The sequence below is a fragment of the Pygocentrus nattereri genome, chromosome 23 (assembly GCF_015220715.1).
Source record: "Pygocentrus nattereri isolate fPygNat1 chromosome 23, fPygNat1.pri, whole genome shotgun sequence".
Taxonomy (NCBI): Eukaryota; Metazoa; Chordata; class Actinopteri; order Characiformes; family Serrasalmidae; genus Pygocentrus; species Pygocentrus nattereri.
Genome location: NC_051233.1, coordinates 1,735,001 through 1,752,500, shown reverse-complemented (window position 1 = coordinate 1,752,500; position 17,500 = coordinate 1,735,001). Strand labels below are relative to the sequence as shown.

Below are 17,500 nucleotides of genomic sequence, written 5' to 3'. Positions count from 1 at the left end.
ACCCATATCACTGTATTTACAGCCATCAGTGTTCAGTATCATCACTGATAGTCGAGTAATAATGAAACTGAAGCACAGGTCGTGGTTTAGCAGCATTACTGCGCTTTATTCTGCCGTCTGCTGCCTGAAACTGACGAGATGCTTGAATATAACACTTAAACAACAGCTGGCCAGAGGAAAAATACAGAGATGCACGTTGCTATCATTATTATTATTATTACTATTATTATTATTAGTAGTAGTAGTGGTGGTGTTAGTAGTAGTAGTAGTCGTGGTAGTAGTAGTAGTAATAGTAGTAGTAGTGTCATTATTATTCCTTCTTACAGTTCAAGGTTTGAAATATCGATCTAGAGCCACCAGGGGGCACTAAACTACTACAAATAAAACTGCAGAGTCACTTGTCTCAGCGGTGACTCTCAGCGTTCATATATGAATGTTTTATGATAGAAATACTGAAGCCTATATTCTGCCTGTCCACTACTGTATAATAAAGCATTCTCAGTGCATCAGACTGCATCAGGCCTAATTATTACATCGTTATAGAGAACCTTGTAACGTAAATTCAGAAAACAGTAAGAGACAGGAGTATAGAGGATACTACAGTGTGATGGTAGGCTTTAAAAAACGGACTATTTTATGAATATTTAATAATTTCCTATACAGACACGTGGCACCTAACAATTCTGCACTTGGCACATTACAGTAGCCACTAACTGGCCACTTTATTAGAAACACCTACCTTTTAGTTCCTTTAACTGGCCACTTTATTAGAAACACCTACCTTGTGCTTCATTCACTGGCCACTTTATTAGAAACGCCCACCCCCTTCTGATTCCACTAACTGGCCACTTTATTAGAAACACCTACCTTTTAGTTCCTTTAACTCGCCACTTTATTAGAAACACCTACCTTGTGCTTCATTCACTGGCCACTTTATTAGAAACGCCCACCCCCTTCTGATTCCACTAACTGACCACTTTATTAGGAACAACCCCCCCATGCTTCCACTCACTGGCCTCTTTATTAGCAACACCCCCCCCCCCCCCCCCCCCCCCCCCCCCCCCCCCTTCTGATTCCACTAACTAGCCACAATATTAGAATTATTCCAGATTTTCCACTGTTTTCCATCATCAACATTCCATTTAAGCTCAGAAGACTCGTGTAGGTTCTCTGGTGGTTCTGGATGGTAAATAAAGTGTCTATATGTGTGTTGTAGTCATGGCGACGCCTGGTTCCCATCACCACCACTGTAAAGACGTCTGAACCGTTTCACACCAAACTCACTGAATGACTCTGAATTATTATAATGAAAAATAATTAGACGCAACTCATCTGGGTGATTTTTATAATCAAATTTATTGTTTTTATTGGACAGCACATCGTCAGTGGACACAGAGGAACAGGTTGGAAATGACAGAACCGACACGGTCACTGTGTTCAGGACACGAAAGTTCTAAAATTGTCCCCAAAAAGAGGCTTAAAAAAAATAAATCAGGAGAAGATTCGCCACCAGAGTCATGTGACCAGAATCATGATACAGTGACAACAGCAGAGCATGCAGGCTGAAGGCTGAAGGCTTCGGAAAAGTTCAGTTCATGTCAAAGAGATTTTTTTTTCATTCTTTTATTCATTTTTTTCATATTGACTTCAGTGATGAACCAAAGGAGATATTTTAGCAAGCACACAGATCCGAGCCTAAAGACAAACTGACCCCAAACTGACCCCTAAACTACAGAACAGTATCCTAATCTCAATCTACACACCAGACCCAGGAAGCTTCCGCTTTACAATGTCAGAAAGAGTTAAAAATATTTATTTACAAGAGTAAATTCCCCGGCTTTTCACACGGCCGGAGATTCTGTGGCTGGAGTAAAGACCCTGTGGAGCAGCAGGACTGAGGCGGAGCTGCGCATTCAACAAAAGAAATGCAGCTTCCTTTCGGAGTTACATTTGTTTTCCAGTTGCATGAAGATGAAAAACAAAACAATAAGAGGACAAAAGAGTTTTTCCACACCAGCTCACACAGAAGTTTCTGGATTTCCATGAAAACATTTTAAACAAAAACTTTTTAATGTATATTTTCATCCTAATTCTCACAAATGTAGCAAAATTTCAAAATTTTTAATGAAAAATTTAATCAAAATGTCATCTTCTGACAAAATTTGTGTGGCATAAAATACATAACTATATATATATATATAGGAAATAAAATACAAAATAGTGTCAAAAAGGCCTCAGAATTTTTTTTATTATTATTTTAAGGCTAAAATTTAGCTAAACTAAGATTTTTAGTGAAGCTAATTTGAATTCATGTTGTAGCTTCAAATATTTCATACAGAAATCAATAATTCATAGCTGTGACAGAAAAATTACATGAAGTCCAAATTTCCAAAAACCAACAAAAAAAGTCCTGAAACATCAAATTTTAAACACTTAACACTCAACATTAACAGACACAAAGTAAAGTAAATACACACAAGTAAAAATTGATTTTGAGCACAATTATCAAATTTTGCATGGTTACATGAATAAAAGTGGATTTTTGTGCTTGAATTTAAAACTTCACACTCTAATAAATTTTAATGTGGGAATTTCTTTGTATTAATTCTTTCTCATTTTGCATGAATTCTTTTAAATAAAAGAAATAAAAATGTTTCTTGAATTTTTTCATGGAAATCCATCGCATAGCTTGCCAGTTTCTAGGTGAGCTGCAATAATCCAACAAGAAATTTGCTTCCAAAACCCAACAAACCTGCACAATATTTACCAAATCAAAAGAATTATTTTATGACCATCCAGATTTTTATCAAATCAAATCAAATCATGTTTATGGTCACATTACATTTACACAGGTGGAAAGTTGAAATCAGCTCATTTTATAGAATTTATTTGTATTTTAAAAAAAATTCCAGCATAAAAATGTACATGCTTGAGGATCACCAAGCGCAGTTGTTAGAAGCATCTAGAACAGTGTTATATCTTAGGGTTACCAGTGAGAGTTTATTCTAAAACAAAAGATTTTAACTTTAAAGTTAGAACTTTAAACCAAATTTAAAAATGTTAAGAATACAGTGTTTTTGTGATATTGTGCAGGTTGTAATAGTTTATCCACGGTAACAACGCACTAGTTAAATACACCATTAAAAATGGCCAAAAAGGGCAAGTAGAACCACTTTTTGGTTCCTTAACTAACTTTTCAATAGACGCTTGAACCATTAATGTAGACAAGTGAAAGAACATTTCAAAGTTCAAAGAACCTCCACATAAAGTCTCTACACCTTTCTTAGAACCGAACCTTTAAGGAACCTTTACCTTAAATTGTGTAAGACACATTCAAGCAACTGGAAGTGAAATGTAAGCGCAGCTCAGCCCAGGTTTCGCTGCTACGTACCGAAAACGCCGCAGTGACCTACGCAAGTGGACGAGACGTGAAGAACAGAAGTATAAAATGAATCTGAGATGAAATGACACAGCGAAATGAAAAACGGGGAAGGTGGAGGGCTTGTGGTTTTCACTGTACATCTACAAATTCCTCCCAGTGGGATCTCAGGACCCTTCGGACTTAGTCGCTCTCTCATCGCTAACCTCGCTAGAAGGTTAATAAACGTGGTCATTTCTCGGTTTTAAAGGAAGTTGTGGTCTCATACTGTTTAAAGAACGAAGTGCTGTTTGAAGCAAAATCATAAAAAGGCGATGTTTTCCGTTTTAGAGGCGTAAAGGAGGCTGGTTAGGGTGAGTTACGGAACCTGGTAAGAGTCCTGTGGCTCTTCTGCTTCAGCTCCACTGGTTCTGTTTAAAAACGCGACTCTGTCGTCGTTAAGACGTCGTGATAAACGACGTGTTATATCGACCCTGTGCAAGGTGACCTCATAGACTGTGTAGATGGCTTTTGGTTTTGGGCCTGGATACACTAAGTAGAGGAAAACATGGTCAGGATCATGGCACCAAAGATCAGGACTAAATTCTTCCGTCTGGTTTATTGCGGAACCACTTTTATTCCAAGAAATAGTTCGTCAGAGAAGATCCACAGTTTATCCAAAATTTCGTCAGTTAGCCACGAGATGTTTGGTGTGTGAAGATCACTTCTCAGGACAAAGTTCAGGCTTGTTTTGTGCAGTGCTAATGTACACTTTAAAAAAGAAGGGTTCTTTAAGGGTTCTTTGAACTCTCAAAGAATCATCTGTACGCTGATATGCTTCTTTGCGTGGTCAGGTGGTTTCTTCAGATTGATGGAGAATGTGTACATGGTTGTATATAGAACATTTCTGAAAATGGTTCTGTATTGCAGCAAAAGGGGTTCTGCTATTGTTATGATGTCAAGTTTGGGTACTATAGAACCCTTTTCGATGCTGTACGGAAGCCTGTACTCTATTGACCATGCAAAGAAAAATTCAAGCATGCAAATGGTTCTCTTAGTGCTCTAAAACCATTAGCTTTACTAAAGAACCCTCGAATAACCGTCTTTTTTAAGAACGAACTTTGTGATGTTAGCACCATGCTAACTGGTGTTAGTATAGGCGTCCATTGCTTATTATCTACATTAGCCTCATAGCTCCAGTGCTCAAACCTACATGTCTTGGCTGATCAACAAAATATCAGGAGGAAAACAGCGTGAAGATCATATTTTGGACGAACTATTAGTCCAGTACAGTGTCCAACATGCGCCCATGACTTTGCTAAGCGTCTCTGACGGACTGTTGGAGTGTTTCTTGGTGTATCCAGGCCTGCAGAGCCCCACAAATGTACTCTTTAGCACCAAATGAAGCACCAAGAGCTGGTTTAAAACAGCTGATAACGTCTAAATGGCCTGAGAGTAGAATCAAATAGAAAATGCCAGGTTAGGCCAGGCTGTACAAAAGAGCTGGTAGAAGAGAAGCGCCTACAAATCGGGGTTCCTCCGCGTGAAACCTCTCAGATTTTAACACTAGATGCTGGTGGATGAAGTTTTGTTTGGGGGTGGTCTTCACAAAGCATCTCAAAATACAACAGCAGGTCCAGAATCGGACCTCCAGCACCATGTGGTCCAAAGCGCTTCTCCAGAAAATGAGACTTTTTCAGAATTCTCGAGGTTTCAGTGTGGATCCACAGTTTTGGTTAAGGTTGGGCAATATGATGATATCTATAGTAGTCGTGATAAATTATGTTATGGAATGCTTTTCTGAGCATATCTTCAATATTTCAAAGAGGGTCCACCAAGGTTTCGTTCCAAAGCAAAGCATTAAAAGCAGCTTTATGAATTCTCTATTTTCCGTGATAAACGTTTTTGAGAGTGGAATTTACACGTACAAGAAGTAGCAGTGCTAGATGATGATTACCGTCAGAAATATGAGAGATTGAAATGTTTTCCTTTACATTTCTGCTCTTATTCTTTTCTCTTTACATCTAAAATTGTTACAAATGGATAAACAGCGTTTTGTAATTAAACTCTTTATTTGTGCTCATAGTTTTTGATAGTGTAGTACAGTGTGCGAGACCACCCTTCATTTATTTAATGTCCAGTCGAAACAACCATTAAGTAAAAGTTATTCATTTTTCAGCAAGAAGAAGAAAGCAGCTTCTGTTCTTCTCAGGAGCCTCACTTCCAGCTCCTCAAAGAACCTGCAGACACGCCTAAAAAAAAAGCTCAGTCTGAGAAGCTGGTTGACGATTTTCTGAAGTAATCAAACCCATTCAGTGGTGCTGAGGTCTGGACTCCGGGGTGGTCAGTCCACCGTTCAGCTTCTTGGTTTGATGTGTCCGTCTCCTTTTCTCAGTGAGGTTCTTCTTGATCAGACCCACAGCGCTGAGGTGCTGAGGTGAGCTGTGAGTCACAGTGGAAGAATGGACAGAAGCACCTGCGGACGTTTTCAGGTCTGAAGCAGCTTGTTGTTCTCCAAGCTTTAAGCTTTAAGCGCTATTTATCTGATGGGGGCAGGTTTGGGGTCTAACCAGCTCTTCCAGGTGGTTGTTAGGAGCTTCCATCTTCTCTGTAGCTTTTCATTCCTGTTTATCCCCTTATTTTCTTCTGACTTCTTTGGATACCATAGCAAGTGCCTTGCAGCACCGTAGCAACCACCTGGGATGTCATAGCATCTGGCTAACAACATCATAGCAGCCACCTTGGATACCATAGAAGCATCCTAGCAGTACCCTAGCAACCATCTGGCAACCCCTTTGCAACAATTCTCTTAGCAGCTATTCTAGTCTTCCGTCTCATCTCCTAAACAAATACCTCCTGAAAAATGAAGAACGTGTACTTGGCTGCTTTCGATTGGAAATGAAAGAAATGAAAGGTGGTCTCTGATACTTTTTCCATAGCGCCCACCCCTAGTTGTAGTGTTAGCATTAACACTGCTGTCTACAGTGTTCCTAAACTTATCCAGCTGGTCTTTTTAGGGTGAAAAAGGCCAAAACCTGATCTTAGACCAGTGTATTTTGACTCTGAGAGGTGCAGTACAGTGGACTGTGGTCCACGGGGGGCCCGCTGGTCTGTTAGTGTGGGCGCCGCCTTGCACGCAGTCAGACTTCTGGTGTGAGTCTTTTTAAACGTGTGCGAGGCGCCAGAGCTCGTTTTGCATGGTATGTGTCTTATAAATGCTTTGCATCATCTCGATTGTCTCAGTGCACTTCTGTCCTGCGTCAATACTCTGACCCACCACAGCACAGCTTCACCTCAACCCTTTCATCGCTACGTCTGCAAGGGATTTACGTTCAATTGCATCCAGCCTGGATCTTTGACTATTTGCTTATTTTCACCGGTGAAATTGTCAGTTGTGGGTTTTCAAGGCTGAGCTCTTGGAGTTAAAGTATTTGTCGATTTTGGAAATTTGCCCCTCTCGGGGAGCTAATGTGGGGCTTTCTCGTCTCCAGTCACCTTCAGGGTAATTAATTCTCAGACGGCTACGTTGATTTGATGTTTGCTGCTGAGTTGGATGTCTGTGTTTCCCTGGCAACCGCCGGGGTGGGAGCAGGGGACTAAATGGTGACGGACTCATGATTGGAATAGTAATAGAAGCTTTTTCTGTTGCTTTTATTTCCTCTCTTTTGTCTCTCTGGCAGCCTCCCTCTCTCTCTCTCTCTCTCTCTCTCTCTCTCTTTCGGTTGATGGTTTAGTGCCATATCTTTTCTTCTGGGAAGAAGGGACTCCACCCGACCTGCACGTACATTCCAGTAACCGCATTAAATTCAGGTATGATGGCACTAGAAAGCCTTCATTTGGTTGCCATGACGACCAAACGTAGACTTTCAGCTTTGAAATCTTTCCCTCATACAAAACAATAACGATAAATAAACTCACAACTGTCTCTTCATTTGCTTAGAAACGCTTTTAAGAGCCGCCAGAGACGCCCGCCTCTGTCCTGCTGTCAGAGAACAAGCAGCCGGTAATTAATTCAACTCGCTCAGCTTTGAGGCTTCGAGCCCTTCATTAGGAGAGAACAGGGGCGTCTAAACGAGGGAATTTCCATCTCTTCAGCAAAAAGAGAGAGGGATAACAACTCTGTTTGATGACCCTAAACTCAGCCGAATTACAGCTCCTTCATTAATTATGACCATTAGAAGTGAACAGTTCTCACCTTAAAGTGAATCATTTAGGATTCTTTAAGAAACGATTCAGTACGATATTCAGTCTGATTCAGTCTGTCAAACTGATTTGATGCATCACGAACTTTCAAATTTCACTAAGATTCGATTCGATTATGATTCTTTAGGAAGTGATTCAGTTTGTTATGAAATCTGATTTGATGGTTTCCTTGAAAACGATTCAGTTCATTCAACTGTGATTCTTTAGCAAGTGATTCAGTTCATCATGGCATTTCAAATTTTTACAACAGCTCAACTTCGTTTCTTTTGAAAATGGTTTTATGCATCATGAGATCTCAAAATTCACCCAGACCTGATTACGTTTTTTTTTTTTTTTAGGAAATCATCACACAATCTCAAATCACACTGCAATTCAGTTATGATTATTTAGAAAATTATACACTGCCTAATGAAATGTCAAATTTCTCAATTTAACTTGTTTTTTTTTCATATTTGATGAACATGAAATTTTCAATTTGATATTGATTCTTTTTTTATTGGAAATTAATCAAAATCTCACATAAAATTTGATTTTGATTCTTCTGAAAATTCTTAAACGCATCGTATTTTAAATGTCGCCAGGAATCAAGTTGATTATTTCTTTAAAAATGATTGTGTATCATGAAATCTTTTATTTGACTTCGCCACTGTTCATTTTAGATTAGGTTTCGGTACTAATCAGGTGGAAAAACTATTCAAAGAGTAGTAAAATCAAACAGCAGTGGATCATAAAAAAAACTGTTTTGGTTTTGGAAGTTTAAATCTGGAAACATCCTGGAAAAAAAAATATTTCGTTATAATTGATTCTAATAGAATCTAGCAACACCCTAACGGCGCTGCATGACTATCTTGGCCAGGGTTCCTCTGCAGGAGCTCTTTAACTGAGTGAGACTAGTAACTAAAAAGTACGAAGCAGATGAGTGCATGTTGGGTAATGTACTCAGTTAATGTTGTTTACATGGATATGGGCTGCATATCCATAACAACGGAACAATAGATGTGGGAAATGGTGGACATACTGCGCAATGGAGCAACAAACAGACACCAAAAATAAAAACAACACAAATGTGAATATTATTTGATTACAGTCAAAACAGGAGGTGGAATAACGTCTCATTTTAATTGAAAAAAGGAGAGAAGTTAATACACAGAATGACATCACTGAAACAAATCACGATGACACAGCAAGAAATACATCATCATCATCATCATCATCATCATCAGAGAGGAGGTTGAAATTTCATCCCTAAACCATAGGAGTAAATCTGCACCTGTTTGAGGAGAATCAGCCTAAAATACTACAAAAAACCAGCAAACAGCTTCAAACTAGCAGGAGCAGATGTGAAAATGTATAAAATGATCACCACATCAAATGAAATGAGGAGAGAGAGAGAGAGAGAGAGAGAGAGAGAGACAGACAGAGAGAGAGAGAGATTTACAAACAGTTGAACAGTTCTGGTGCACACTGGGAGTTTTTACTTTCATTAATTAGGTTTTTTTCTGTTTATATAAAAAAAACACAAGAGTGTAAAAAAGGCACCAGAGGAAGTGAGATACTTTCACACCTTCCACTATTAATGGTGGCAAAAGTAGTAGTAGTAGTAGTAATAATAATAATAATAATAATAATAATAATAATACAGTTGAAATGTACTGTATGAAAAATGTGAGCAAGAATTCAGGGCAGATTATTATTTTTTTTGCAGGTTTAACATTGTTTGATGTGTTGATGTTGAAACAGGACGTTGTGACGTTACACTATGAAGAGTGACTTTTTTTTCATTTTTTAAATATATGTATATTATCAGGCATAAAATCTTAACTGACCAAGTCTTTCAATGCTAAAAGCTGCTTCAACTGATAGAATCTCAAAACTTTCTGTAAATTGGATTTGTTGGTAAAGTAACATTTCCAAACTGGACTTGATTCAGACAGCAGGGTTGAATTTGAACATGACTTATGACTCAAAGCGTCACACAAAATTAGACATTCTTTTGCAGCTCTGTTTCTTCTCTGCAGAGAGAAAACGCCGCCATGCATTAAAACAAAAAATCCCCATCGTTTTCAATTATAGAAAATCTAAAATTTTCTAAAATGTAAAAATGCTCAAGGCTGTTTTTCATATTTTCTTTAAAGGAGTTTCTAGCTAGCTTGATTCATGCCTATATGTACACCACCACCGGAGGAACTCGACAATAAACCTTCAGTCCAACAGAACTTTGGCTTTCAAAGCTTTCGAAAGATGTTTCAACTTACAGTTCACCTTATATCGCCCTTAAATTTCCTCTTTCAGGAAAAAAATTCATATTTCAATAAAGGTTCCATTCCGTTACTTTTTAAAATCTTTCTACCATTTAAAAAAACAAACGTATGTGCTCATTTATTTTGTAAAGGACTGTGATCATATGGCTTTGGCTGGGCAGTTTTCCTCTCTTTTTTGAATGTTAATTTAATTTTTTTACTTCATTTCATGTCTTTTTTTTTTTTAAGCTAAACACCAAAAACATCCAAACGGTTTCCCTCTTTCGCTCCGTAAGCAACAGGTTACAGTTCAAACTTCATCAACATGTTGGAGAAACACTGAACAGACACAGCAGGAAGAGTGTGGCAGGGCTGGAAAAAGGCCAAAAGCGGTTTGGAATGGGACGTAAAGAGAGGACGACTGTACATCCTATTTATAAGGTGTGGGAAGAGGGTCAAAACTGGGGTATTTGACCCACTCCATCCAAAACAAGGCTTTTGATTGGTTGTAAAACACACGAAACCATCGCACAAACAAGAGAGGGTTACAAAAACGGATTAATATAAAGTATCAACGCTGCAATAAGGTTTTTTTGTACAAGTCAGACGAAAAAACACCTTAGTAAAAATGTCCATTTGCTGCTTGGAAATTCGTAAAACCAAGCGGCGAAGAACCAGTATGAAAAAAGTCTAGTGGTTTTGGCTTAAAGGTGACGATGAGTGAACGGTTAGCAAAAAGCTGCACTGATATGAAATGCATCAATATTACAAACGGCACATTTAATATCAGCCCCTTTCGTTATTGTGCTAAAAAATCACTTCAGAAATGCAGAAAAAAAGGAATTACATTAACAGACGGCTCGTAAAAATTGGTGTGTTTGTTGTTTTCACTGTGCATGGTGGGTTACAATCGCTGCGTACGCCCTGCACACGCAGAAAAACGCTTCAAACATCGTTAAAAAAGAGGGAAATGAACCCGGAAAAGGTGCCAGAAATGGATGCAACGAATTCTCAAGCAGCAAACAGCGCAGTGACCACTGCTGCAAAGCCTGATGGGCTTAAGCCATTGACCAGGGGGGCAGCTGGGATGACAAAGTGCACTCCTCCACACCACTAGGGGGCGATGTTGACGTTTCAGAGACGCAGAACACCAGAGGTACCTCTGTGATTGGCGGATCAGGTCGATCTACGGCCCTCAGCAGAGGTGGGGGGGGCTTACATGGATTCTCCCAGCGAATCGTTGTCGTCGTCCAGAGAGAGGGGCAGATAGAGATCCTAAAGGTCAAAGGGCAAGTTTTAGGGTGGGACTTGGTTGGGGGAAAAACTCACCACTAGTTTTAAAAGAACACAGAAAATAACAGAACCATAACTTGTTCTATTTAGAACCGTCTTCTATATAGAACCATTTCATGCTAAAATCATTCTTTAGAGCACTGGAGAACGTGCTGTATACGGTTCTGTGTAGCACCAACAGTGGTGCTAAATGGAAGTTTGGCACCTCAGCAACAGAAGAACCCTTTCTGCTATATGGATGCTATATAGAACCGTTTTCAAAAAGGTTCTACATATTATCATATGCAGCACATTCCACCATCGGTCTGAAGAACCGGATGGAGAACGTGCTGCATGAGGTTCTGTACTGAAGCTTTTTGAAAATGGTTCTGTGTAGCACCAAAAAAAGTTCCAAGCTTAACACCGTAACAATAGAAGAACGGTTTTTGGTGCTACATAGAACCAAATGCAACACATTCTCCATCAGTCTGAAGAACTCACCTAGTTCACCATGTGAGAAACCCTTTAAGCCTGCAAATGGTTATATAAAGAACTTATGGTCCTAAATAGAACCTTTACTGAAGAACCCAAGAAGAAAGCTTCGTACAGTTTCAGTTTCTAGGCTATGAAGAGCCAACTGGGGTGAACCAGTCTGCTACAGTGCCACCCTGAGGCAGAGCAGTGCTGCAGTTAGTTAAGGACACCAGAGGCAGAAGCTGATTGTGGGTGAAGCAGATAAACAAATCTGAGCTTCTGTTTTTCTCCATCAGGCAGAATAACGTCATAGTAAGAGACATCCATGGGGTTCTAGAGTTTAACTAGGTTGTCCAAACCCCCCAGGACCTCCTGCTTTGAGGTTCTAAGTGAACTGAACTGAAACCAAAAGGTGACATGGAAAAACTGCAGACTCCTTTACTGACGATCCCGATGGAGATCAGGATGAAGAGACGCTGCAGTGACCTTTAACACTAACAGGACAAACGGAGACGGGAAACGGAAGAGAGGAAGACGGGTGGAGTACCTTCTGCTTGCGGGTGCTGCCGGGACTGGTCGGGGTGGAGATCGGAGACTGCTTAGAGATGGGAGTGGACAACTGACTACTGGAACCAGTACCATTAGCTACAGACAGAGACAGAGGGGGATGAGAGATAACAGTGAGCAAAGCTACGACAGAGAAAAGTTGAAGAAATTGAATAAACAGCAAGTTTAACCCCTGTGTGGTGTTCAGGTCTGTGGGACCCGTTTCCAATGTTTACCAAAAGAAAAAATGATGTGGTTTATTATTATTTCAACCTCAGATTCTTGGTCTTTGCTCATTTTCAGTGAAGAACACATAAAATAACCCATTTTCAGTGTCTTCACTCGGTATATTACACATGTGGTGTTGGGCTGAACCTACGGGGAGTGGACAGCATAAACAGGCTGCTGACTGGCTACAGCTGCTAAAGGATGCTGGACATTTGTGACATTTTAAACATTTGGTATTTCTACATAAATTATTATGGCTGTATTGATTTAAATAAACAATATGGGTCCTCCAGACCACTGGGTAACAAACACATCAACACCACACAAGGGTTAAAGAAAGAATTGAAGCCAACAAAAAAATAAATGAGAAAAGGAAGAGAGAGAGAGGGTTGGAGAGGGAGAGAGAGAGAGAGAGAGAGAGAGGGTTGGAGAGAGAGAAAGACGGTTGGAGAGAGAGAGAGCGAGGGATAGAGAGAAAGAGAGAGAGCAAGGGATAGGAAGAAAGAGAGAGAGAGAGGTTTGGAGAGAGAGAGACAAGAGAGAGAGAGAGGGTTGGAGAGAGAGAGAGAGAGACAAGAGCGAGAGAGGGTTGGAGAGAGAGAGAGAGAGACAAGAGAGAGAGAGGGTTGGAGAGAGAGAGGGGGGGGGTTGGAGAGAGAGAGAGAGAGAGAGAGAGAGAGAGAGGGTTGGAGAGAGAGAGAGAGAGAGTAGTGTAGAAATAAAGGAATGTCTGTAAACAGTGTGTTTCAGTGCTGAGGGGGTCCGGCCCTGTCTGGCCCACCGGGGCGCTCGATAGTCTCAGTGCAGGTTGCTAGGAGACCGCAGGCCGTGTTTCTGAGTGAAAGTGGCGTGATGTGGCGTGGTGTCCATAGTGCATTGTGGGTAGTGAATGCTGATTCAGGATTGTTTCTGTTTTGTGTTGCTTTAAAGAATATAAACACATGTCTGGACCAGACAGCAGTCTGGAACCGGACTAATGAGAACAGAAGAGACAAAAGACTGAAAAACGCCTCAGAACACGCGCCAAGAGAACCGAACACCCAGCCTGATACACTTGAATACAAGTTCCTGCTCTCGCATCTGTTTAACCCTCTGAGTTCCCCCGTTACCCGCCTTAAAACCCCTCCTCTCGCATCTGTTTAACCCTCTGAGTTCCCCCGTTACCCGCCTTAAAACCCCTCCTCTCGCATCTATTTAACCCTCTGAGTTCCCCCGTTACCCGCCTTAAAACCCCTCCTCTCGCATCTGTTTAACCCTCTGAGTTCCCCGTTACCCGCCTTAAAACCCCTCCTCTCGCATCTATTTAACCCTCTGAGTTCCCCGTTACTCGCCTTAAAACCCCTCCTCTCGCATCTGTTTAACCCTCTGAGTTCCCCCGTTACCCGCCTTAAAACCCCTCCTCTCGCATCTATTTAACCCTCTGAGTTCCCCCGTTACTCGCCTTAAAACCCCTCCTCTCGCATCTATTTAACCCTCTGAGTTCCCCCGTTACCCGCCTTAAAACCCCTCCTCTCGCATCTATTTAACCCTCTGAGTTCCCCCGTTACCCGCCTTAAAACCCCTCCTCTCGCATCTATTTAACCCTCTGAGTTCCCCGTTACTCGCCTTAAAACCCCTCCTCTCGCATCTGTTTAACCCTCTGAGTTCCCCCGTTACCCGCCTTAAAACCCCTCCTCTCGCATCTATTTAACCCTCTGAGTTCCCCCGTTACTCGCCTTAAAACCCCTCCTCTCACATCTATTTAACCCTCTGAGTTCCCCCGTTACTCGCCTTAAAACCCCTCCTCTCGCATCTATTTAACCCTCTGAGTTCCCCCGTTACCCGCCTTAAAACCCCTCCTCTCGCATCTGTTTAACCCTCTGAGTTCCCCCGTTACCCGCCTTAAAACCCCTCCTCTCGCATCTATTTAACCCTCTGAGTTCCCCGTTACCCGCCTTAAAACCCCTCCTCTCGCATCTGTTTAACCCTCTGAGTTCCCCGTTACCCGCCTTAAAACCCCTCCTCTCGCATCTATTTAACCCTCTGAGTTCCCCCGTTACTCGCCTTAAAACCCCTCCTCTCACATCTATTTAACCCTCTGAGTTCCCCCGTTACCCGCCTTAAAACCCCTCCTCTCGCATCTGTTTAACCCTCTGAGTTCCCCCATTACCCGCCTTAAAACCCCTCCTCTCGCATCTATTTAACCCTCTGAGTTCCCCGTTACTCGCCTTAAAACCCCTCCTCTCGCATCTATTTAACCCTCTGAGTTCCCCCGTTACCCGCCTTAAAACCCCTCCTCTCACATCTATTTAACCCTCTGAGTTCCCCCGTTACCCGCCTTAAAACCCCTCCTCTCACATCTATTTAACCCTCTGAGTTCCCCGTTACCCGCCTTGAAACCCCTCCTCTCGCATCTATTTAACCCTCTGAGTTCCCCGTTACCCGCCTTGAAACCCCTCCTCTCGCATCTATTTAACCCTCTGAGTTCCCCCGTTACCCGCCTTAAAACCCCTCCTCTCGCATCTGTTTAACCCTCTGAGTTCCCCCGTTACTCGCCTTAAAACCCCTCCTCTCGCATCTATTTAACCCTCTGAGTTCCCCCGTTACTCGCCTTAAAACCCCTCCTCTCACATCTGTTTAACCCTCTGAGTTCCCCCGTTACCCGCCTTAAAACCCCTCCTCTCACATCTGTTTAACCCTCTGAGTTCCCCCGTTACCCGCCTTAAAACCCCTCCTCTCACATCTATTTAACCCTCTGAGTTCCCCGTTACCCGCCTTAAAACCCCTCCTCTCACATCTGTTTAACCCTCTGAGTTCCCCCGTTACCCGCCTTAAAACCCCTCCTCTCGCATCTATTTAACCCTCTGAGTTCCCCGTTACCCGCCTTAAAACCCCTCCTCTCGCATCTATTTAACCCTCTGAGTTCCCCCGTTACCCGCCTTAAAACCCCTCCTCTCACATCTGTTTAACCCTCTGAGTTCCCCGTTACCCGCCTTAAAACCCCTCCTCTCACATCTGTTTAACCCTCTGAGTTCCCCCGTTACCCGCCTAAAAACCCCTCCTCTCACATCTATTTAACCCTCTGAGTTCCCCCATTACCCGCCTTAAAACCCCTCCTCTCACATATATTTAACCCTCTGAGTTCCCCCGTTACCCGCCTTAAAACCCCTCCTCTCACATCTATTTAACCCTCTGAGTTCCCCGTTACCCGCCTTGAAACCCCTCCTCTCGCATCTATTTAACCCTCTGAGTTCCCCCGTTACCCGCCTTAAAACCCCTCCTCTCGCATCTATTTAACCCTCTGAGTTCCCCCGTTACCCGCCTTAAAACCCCTCCTCTCACATCTATTTAACCCTCTGAGTTCCCCGTTACCCGCCTTAAAACCCCTCCTCTCGCATCTATTTAACCCTCTGAGTTCCCCCGTTACCCGCCTTAAAACCCCTCCTCTCACATCTATTTAACCCTCTGAGTTCCCCGTTACCCGCCTTAAAACCCCTCCTCTCACATCTGTTTAACCCTCTGAGTTCCCCCGTTACCCGCCTTAAAACCCCTCCTCTCACATCTATTTAACCCTCTGAGTTCCCCGTTACCCACCTTAAAACCCCTCCTCTCGCATCTATTTAACCCTCTGAGTTCCCCCGTTACCCGCCTTAAAACCCCTCCTCTCACATCTATTTAACCCTCTGAGTTCCCCATTACCCGCCTTAAAACCCCTCCTCTCACATCTATTTAACCCTCTGAGTTCCCCGTTACCCGCCTTAAAACCCCTCCTCTCACATATATTTAACCCTCTGAGTTCCCCCGTTACCCGCCTTAAAACCCCTCCTCTCACATCTATTTAACCCTCTGAGTTCCCCCGTTACCCGCCTTAAAACCCCTCCTCTCACATCTATTTAACCCTCTGAGTTCCCCCATTACCCGCCTTAAAACCCCTCCTCTCACATCTGTTTAACCCTCTGAGTTCCCCCGTTACCCGCCTTAAAACCCCTCCTCTCACATCTATTTAACCCTCTGAGTTCCCCCGTTACCCGCCTTAAAACCCCTCCTCTCACATCTATTTAACCCTCTGAGTTCCCCCGTTACCCGCCTTAAAACCCCTCCTCTCACATCTGTTTAACCCTCTGAGTTCCCCCGTTACCCGCCTTAAAACCCCTCCTCTCGCATCTATTTAACCCTCTGAGTTCCCCCATTACCCGCCTTAAAACCCCTCCTCTCGCATCTATTTAACCCTCTGAGTTCCCCCGTTACCCGCCTTAAAACCCCTCCTCTCGCATCTATTTAACCCTCTGAGTTCCCCGTTACCCGCCTTAAAACCCCTCCTCTCGCATCTATTTAACCCTCTGAGTTCCCCGTTACCCGCCTTAAAACCCCTCCTCTCGCATCGATTTAACCCTCTGAGTTCCCCGTTACCCGCCTTAAAACCCCTCCTCTCGCATCTATTTAACCCTCTGAGTTCCCCGTTACCCGCCTTAAAACCCCTCCTCTCGCATCTATTTAACCCTCTGAGTTCCCCGTTACCCGCCTTAAAACCCCTCCTCTCGCATCTATTTAACCCTCTGAGTTCCCCGTTACCCGCCTTAAAACCCCTCCTCTCGCATCTGTTTAACCCTCTGAGTTCCCCCGTTACCCGCCTTAAAACCCCTCCTCTCGCATCTATTTAACCCTCTGAGTTCACCCGTTACCCGCCTTAAAACCCCTCCTCTCGCATCTGTTTAACCCTCTGAGTTCCCCGTTACCCGCCTTAAAACCCCTCCTCTCGCATCTGTTTAACCCTCTGAGTTCCCCCGTTACCCGCCTTAAAACCCCTCCTCTCACATCTATTTAACCCTCTGAGTTCCCCGTTACTCGCCTTAAAACCCCTCCTCTCGCATCTATTTAACCCTCTGAGTTCCCCCGTTACCCGCCTTAAAACCCCTCCTCTCGCATCTGTTTAACCCTCTGAGTTCCCCGTTACCCACCTTAAAACCCCTCCTCTCACATCTGTTTAACCCTCTGAGTTCCCCCGTTACCCGCCTTAAAACCCCTCCTCTCACATCTATTTAACCCTCTGAGTTCCCACGTTACCCGCCTTAAAACCCCTCCTCTCGCATCTGTTTAACCCTCTGAGTTCCCCCGTTACCCGCCTTAAAACCCCTCCTCTCGCATCTATTTAACCCTCTGAGTTCCCCGTTACCCACCTTAAAACCCCTCCTCTCGCATC

General features: G+C 42.8%; 1 protein-coding gene across 2 annotated transcripts in view; it reads right to left on the bottom strand.

The window, feature by feature from the left end:
* Positions 1 to 7,837: 7,837 nt before the first annotated feature.
* The window catches only part of LOC108415354 (neuronal migration protein doublecortin), a 101,861-nt gene continuing 92,198 nt past the window's right edge, over positions 7,838 to 17,500 (bottom strand). For both annotated transcript variants that reach the window (XM_037533442.1, XM_037533443.1), the window contains 2 exons: positions 12,095 to 12,192; positions 7,838 to 11,076 (listed from right to left, as the gene is read on the bottom strand). In XM_037533442.1, coding sequence (XP_037389339.1) covers positions 11,017 to 11,076; positions 12,095 to 12,192 — 158 coding nt within the window. In that variant the 3' untranslated portion in view covers positions 7,838 to 11,016. The remainder of the gene's footprint in view (positions 11,077 to 12,094; positions 12,193 to 17,500) is intronic.